This window comes from Poecilia formosa, unplaced genomic scaffold (assembly GCF_000485575.1).
Source record: "Poecilia formosa unplaced genomic scaffold, Poecilia_formosa-5.1.2 Scaffold865, whole genome shotgun sequence".
Taxonomy (NCBI): Eukaryota; Metazoa; Chordata; class Actinopteri; order Cyprinodontiformes; family Poeciliidae; genus Poecilia; species Poecilia formosa.
Window position 1 is genome coordinate 75,094 of NW_006800804.1, and position 6,709 is coordinate 81,802.

At 47.5% G+C, this 6,709-nt stretch overlaps 2 protein-coding genes and 1 long non-coding RNA gene across 3 annotated transcripts in view; all 3 read right to left on the reverse strand.

Moving 5' to 3' along the window:
• Positions 1-169, reverse strand: part of LOC107834949 (uncharacterized) — a 2,498-nt gene extending 2,329 nt beyond the window's left edge. Inside the window, exon 1 of the long non-coding RNA XR_001660786.1 lies at positions 10-169. This is a non-coding gene — a long non-coding RNA (uncharacterized LOC107834949). The remainder of the gene's footprint in view (positions 1-9) is intronic.
• Positions 1-5,042, reverse strand: part of LOC103131879 (dematin) — a 20,026-nt gene extending 14,984 nt beyond the window's left edge. Inside the window, exon 1 of the mRNA XM_016666973.1 lies at positions 4,715-5,042. Coding sequence (XP_016522459.1) covers positions 4,715-4,742 — 28 coding nt within the window. The 5' untranslated portion in view covers positions 4,743-5,042. The remainder of the gene's footprint in view (positions 1-4,714) is intronic.
• A 468-nt stretch (positions 5,043-5,510) lies between these two features.
• Positions 5,511-6,703, reverse strand: LOC103131880 (radial spoke head 14 homolog). Its single transcript, XM_007543622.2, has 2 exons — positions 6,671-6,703; positions 5,511-5,850 (listed from the first exon to the last, which is right to left on the reverse strand). Exons 1-2 carry the CDS (start codon positions 6,693-6,695, stop codon positions 5,588-5,590), a joined length of 288 nt encoding a protein of 95 aa, XP_007543684.1. The 5' UTR covers positions 6,696-6,703; the 3' UTR covers positions 5,511-5,587.
• Between the last annotated feature and the right edge of the window lie 6 nt (positions 6,704-6,709).

Below are 6,709 nucleotides of genomic sequence, written 5' to 3' on the forward strand. Positions count from 1 at the left end.
CAGACGAACCTCAGGCTCTGCATAGCAACAGCTGCTGGTTGCTATGCAGACATTTTGTTATTATTGGATGCATTCAGGTTCACATCTGGTTTCTGGAAAAACTGCACTTCAATCAGGAGTTCATTCTGAAGCAACAGGAGTTCTGACATTCAGGAAGGTCAGTAAACGCACCGCACTGAACCATTCTGTCATAAAGTCTGGATTATACAGGGAACCTGAAGGCATCACCAGCTGTTCCTATGGAACCTGAAGGCATCACCAACTGTTCCCATGGAACCTGAAGGCATCACCAACTGTTCCTATGGAACCTGAAGGCATCGCCAGCTGTTCCTATGGAACATGAAGGCATCGCCAGCTGTTCCTATGGAACCTGAAGGCATCGCCAGCTGTTCCCATGGAACCTGAAGGCATCACCAACTGTTCCTATGGAACCTGAAGGCATCGCCAGCTGTTCCCAGCCAGTTTTAGCTTCATATCGTGGTGCATTCACTGAACATTAGAAAAACAAATTTGTTTTCTCTCCTGTCATATTAATATTATAATTGTCTCTTTCTGATGTCCAATTTGTTCCTGAAAGCACCACAGGTTCTCCATCAGTCTCAGTAAGGTGGAATAAAAGCAGCAGTTTATAATGTTCGGCCATTTTAATTTAATTATATTTTAGGTGTTTGAAGGCAGCAGGCGACAGATTTTTGTTTCAATTTATTTATTTTTTCTTGTTATTTGGAGGTAAAAATTAAATCTGAGGCTTCAATGTTTTTATGGTATTTGAATACTTTTTATTTCTTTAATGAATATGAAATCTTTTAAAAACATCAACAGAAAAAATAAACACTGAATGATGAAACAACGTCTGATTGGTCGATGAACAAAGTTCAGTTTCAGCCTGAAGTTTCTGTTTACTGGGAATTTATGAAATCACAAGAACTCAGCTACAGCCTGGTGTGTGTGGTTGTGTGTGTGTACGTGTGTGTGTGTGTAAGTGTGTGTCCCGTCTCTTATCTCAGCCCACAGCTGAAGCGACCACGCCCAGCCTCTCTCTATCGGCCGCTCTCATTGGTCGACGCAGACGTCAGCGTCTTCCAGCCGTTGGTTCTGATTGACAGGAAGTCAGAGTTTTTTGTTGTTTTTTAGGAAGTCAGAGTTTTTTGTGTTTTTGTTGATTTTCTTTCCTTCTCGTCTCCAGCAGCTAAACGTTGACACGAAACTTTTTCTCCTCATTTTTACATTAAAACAAAAAACTGGAGGAAATTTCTTTCTGGTTTTCTGAAACATTTCTGTTTTTCCACTGAAATGCTAATAAAGTTTAAACACACTGGCCTCCTTCTCGCCGTCCAGCTGTTGATTGGCCCGGTTGCCATGGCAACAGCAGCTGGATAAAGCAGGATTTGAGTCCGACTGAGACAATCTGTCAGATCAGATCCTGTTTTGTTTCAGCTGGTTTTTAATCCCGTCTTTGTTTCCATCACAACAGTTTTTCCTTTTATCCGTATTCTGTCGTTTCTCCTCTCTTCCTCTCACATGCTTCCTCACTCTGCCTCCTGCTTCCTTCCTGTTTCATTCCTCAGACCTTCCTGTTGTCCTTTAAAACCGTTTCCTCTCTAACTTCCTCCTTTCTTCTCTCCCTGCTTCCTCTCTACGATTCTTCATGTTTCTGGTTTCCTGACGGACCTGAATGTGTCTATCGGCTCAGCTTAACATTCCTGCAGCAGAGCCGGACCCCACCGGACCCCACCGGGCCCCACCGGGCCCCCGGCGCCCCCCGGCCACCTGCTGCGCTCTCAGATAAGAGGCCTGGCTGCTGCAGCAACACGTCGGTTATTTCTGGAGTTTTATCTGATCTGGAGCAAAAACAAGTCACAGAACCGGAACCACAAACAGCTGAAGATGCTTTTATCTTGACCTTTGACCTCCAGATGAACCGAATCTGAACATTTCTGCTGCAAAACAAAAAGTCTGAAGACGTTTTAAAGGTTTAATGTTTCTGAGTTTGGCTTATTAAGAACAGGAGGAGAAACTCCAGTCAGAATCAAGTCTTTATAATTCAGAGGTTCAGATTTTCTGGGAAAAATCAATTAAACATCAGAGAAACGTTTAATTAATGTGGTCAATAAACAGGAAGGGCAGAGAAACGAATGAGAAATAAAGGAAAAGACAGAAACAACCTCACTGGATCTAATGATGGATGGATGGATGGATGGATGGATGGATGGACAGAACATTACATCCTGGGTTTTGTTCTGGTTTCTTCAGAATAATTGTGAAACATAAAAGATCGTAACATTTGATCCCTGATCAATAATCAAAGTGATCAGTGATCGTCTGGCTGAACGTCTTCCTGCTGCGGCCCGACGGACCGGAGCAGAACCAGGTTCTGGTTGTGTAATCTGGGAGCAGATGAGTCATGTTTCCAGAAATAGAGGAGCTGAGTGAGGCTTTCAGGGACCGTCCGAAATCTGAGGTATTCAGGTACCGTCAGAACGCAGAGAGGCGTTCAGGGACCGTCCGAAATCAGAGCCACTCAGCCAGAATCAAATGGGCTCCAGGCTGAAGGGGAGGAGAACCGGGCCGACCCAACAGAACCAGATCCAGACTGAGATTAAACATTTAAATGAAACCCAAACAGCCGGAGTGAAACCAGCAATCAGGGTGTCTGGTTGCCGCGGTAACCACCAATCAGTTTGGACCCAGACACAAACTGTTTACCTGCAGCAGAAACGTCTGGTTCTGTTCTACAGTGCAGAGATCCGATCCCACTGTAGATAAAACTTATAAATAAAGTTCCAGAGACTCTGGAGTTCGTTTAACGAGAAAAACGTTTCATCAGTGGAACAACATGAAGGTTGTTTATGAGTTTATTTTATTTAAATGTGATCAGAGATTTCTAATAAAAAATATAAAAACATACTGCAGTGCAGCCGTCCCAGCTGGTTCAGCTGAAGGTCAGAGGTCAGAGCAGGAAGCTCAGAGGAATGAGCTCCGTCTCCTCTGCAGGCAGGTTAAAGGTCAGGACAGGGTTAAAGTTAAAGCATGGCGGTGGCAGAGTGATGGTTACCCAGTGTGAGTCCAAACTGGGCCACCAGCAGAACCATGAGCCCAAACAAGCAGCTGGAAGGGTCTAGTCAAAGCCCAGCCCATAGTTTCAGCTATTCCTCACTGAGATGAATAAATTAATAAATCTTTTCTTCATGGGATCAGATAAGTGTCTGCTCTGTTGCTACGGCTAACCAGGTCGAGGTTCTGATGGGTCGGTTCTGACCAGGAGAGTCCAGGTCCAGAACCAGAACATCAGAGGTTTCCTCTGCAGGAGGCGGCGCCGCGTTTCCCCTCAGAGGCTTTGATGCTGCAGCCGCTCCGCTTCCTCTGTTTGGACTGAGACAGAACCGGCCAGAACCGGCCCGGTTCTACAGAACCACACAGAACCACACAGAGAGCCCGGTTCTGGGTTCTGACGGACCTCCTGCTTCCTCTCTGGATGTTCTCCATAGTTTGTAAAGTTTCAGTCAGAAATGAAATAAATTTTTATTTTCTGTTCGTTGATAAACTTTCAGTTTAAACTGTTTAACTTTCTAACATTTAGTATAAACTCCATGTTTCTGTTTTTGGCTGAATGAGCTGAATCATGGCTGACCGGTCCAACAGAACCGGGTCCAGTTTGTTCTCTTACCGGTTCTGGTTGGATTTTTTTTCTGCTTCCTGAAACTGAATCTGATCCAACATCGGTCCGGAAGGTTCTGATAGCAGGACAAACTTTGATTCGGTTCTGATCCAAATCTGAATCTGTCAGTATCAGGACCGGGTCCAGTTATCTGGAGCAGCGGTTCCGTTAAGATTCCAGAAACCATTTAGAACCAGAACCGGGAACCCGGTTCGGGCGCTGCTGGTTCTGACCCAGAACCTGCCCGCGTACCGAACCTCATCGTGACACCCGACAGAACCAGCCCCGCTGTTTCCATGGCAACCCAACATCATTTTACCCAGAACCGTCCAGAACCGCCCGGCTGCAGAAAGCATCGAAACTCCTGTTTGGTTTTTAATATTTATGAACATCAGGAATCAGAAACTTTCCGAATAACTTCTGAATTATGAAAATAATCTGAATAAAAAGCAAAAATCTGACATTATTAGGAGGATCAGATCAGAAGTGAAGCATTAATGATGTCATGTTTGACCAGGAAACGGAGGACAGAAACGGTTCGGTCAGCGGAGTCACTTCACCAGAAGCTCTGAGCTGCAGCAGCGGCCCGCAGAGCCGCGGCTCCCCGCTGGAGCTCCGGCTCCCCGCCGGAGCCGCAGACAGCGGGGATGCTGGAGGAGGAGGAGGATGAAGAGTTGTTACATAAATCCATCCTCCCCGTTAATCCTCCGGCTCACTTCAAGCAGCTCCTTACATAATTTCACGTCATCAGAACATCGGAGCTCCACAGCCTGACGGAGAGCCGCCAGCAGCGGGAGGAGGCAGCCGCTCTGCCCGCTGCTGAGCTCCGCAGCCCGGCGGTCAGCGGGCCGGCTGGCCGGCCGGAGGGCGACCTGAGCCGGGAAGGGACGGAGGCTCTCCCCGCTGCTGCTGCGGCTGAACGCTGCAGATAAACACAGGCTGCGGCCCCCAACACACACACACACACACACACACACACACGCACACACACACACACACACACACACACACACACAGCAGAGGATCTTTCCCGCAGCGGCAGAAGAAGCGCCTCACCTGTTCGCGTCCCGCTGGGCAGAACCATCCAGCGGCTCCGGTTCCGACCGATGACTCCGCTGCTGCTGTTCACTCCCACATATACCGCACGGGCACGCGCGCGCGGTGACAACACGCCCCCCCGCCCCCCTCATCCGGACCGGCCCACTGTGGGGGGGGGGGGAGGGCATGGCGCTGCGACAGAATTAATAATAGATTAATGATTATTGATCCGATTCCTCCATCAGAACCGACCCGGTTGGATCTCAGGAGCGTCGGACTTTCAGAACCATCAGAGTCTGAGCTGCTGCTGACCTTAATGTGAGGAACCAGAACCAGGACCAGAACCAGAACCAGAACCAGAACCTGGACCAGGACCAGAACCTGGACCAGTTCCACAACCAGAACCAGAACCAGGACCAGAACCAGAACCTGGACCAGGACCAGGACCACAACCAGGACCTGGACCAGAACCTGGACCAGAACCAGAACCTGGACCAGGAGCTGGACCAGAACCTGGACCAGAACCAGAACCAGGACCTGGACCAGAACCAGAACCAGAACCAGGACCTGGACCAGACCAGAACCTGGTTCTGAACTTAACTTAAAGTGAAGTTAACTTAAAATTAAATTAAAGTTTATATTTAAAACAAATTAGTGATAAAACTCACAGACATGTTTTCTTTTTCTCTTATTTCATAAAAACATTTTTTAAATAATTTTAATATAAAATATATGTAAATGTTTATTTGATCCCAATGATCTGAATTATTAAACTAACATTTTAGAAACTAATGACCAAAATAATAAACTCCGGTAGTTTTGTAGTTCTATATTTCCTGTCGGGTGGACCCTTCCGGCCTTTGGGCCAGCAGAACCGGGTCGGTGGTTCGGTCAGGGCTTCCAGGTGACCACCTTGATGGCGGTCTGCGCCGCGCGCCGCACGTCCTCGTCCTGCTCGTTGCTCCTCCGCTCCAGCAGGGGGAGCTCATTGCTCAGGATGACGCGGCCCTCCGGGGCCTCGGACAGCCCCGTAAGGGCCCTCAGGCAGTAGATGACCAGAGTCTTCCTCCTCTTCTTCCGCTCCTCATCCTCCTCCTCTGACAGCAGCCGGAGGAGGACGGGGATGACGTCCAGCTCCAGACACAGGTATTTACCTGGAAGGGGGCGGAGCTTGAGTCAGACTGACAGGTGAGTTCAGAGTGAAGCTGAGAGAAACTTCCGGTTCCTCAACCCGACATTAAAAAACTCAATGAATGAAAAACAAAAATAATTTTCTATCATAAGCTATTAATAAACATCAGATATTTTCACTAGAAATAATTTAAATCTGCTGTCAGTTTAACATTTTTATAATATTTAGAAAAGTTTCTTCTGCTTGAAATTTATTATTTTAAAATCATTTCTTGTATATATTTTTTCATTCAATACTTGAAGAACTAAATAGGAAGTGGACCTGAACCCAAACAGGAAGTGGACCTGAACCCAAACAGGAAGTGGACCTGAACCCAAACAGGAAGTGGACCTGAACTAAATAGGAAGTGGACCTGAACCCAAACAGGAAGTGGACCTGAACCCAAACAGGAAGTGGACCTGAACTAAACAGGAAGTGGACCTGAACCCAAACAGGAAGTGGACCTGAAACCGAACAGGAAGAGGACCTGAACCCGAACAGGAAATGGACCTGAACCCAAACAGGAAGTTGACCTGAACTGAACAGGAAGTGGACCTGAACCCAAACAGGAAGAGGACCTGAACCCAAACAGGAAGTGGACCTGAACTAAACAGGAAGTGGACCTGAACCCAAACAGGAAGTGGACCTGAACTAAACAGGAAGTGGACCTGAACCCAAACAGGAAGTGGACCTGAAACCGAACAGGAAGTGGACCTGAACTGAACAGGAAGTGGACCTGGGCGGAAACAGGAAGTGGACCTGAACTAAACAGGAAGTGGACCTGAACTGAACAGGAAGTGGACCTGGGCGGATGATGACGGTGTTCATGATGACTCCGGCGG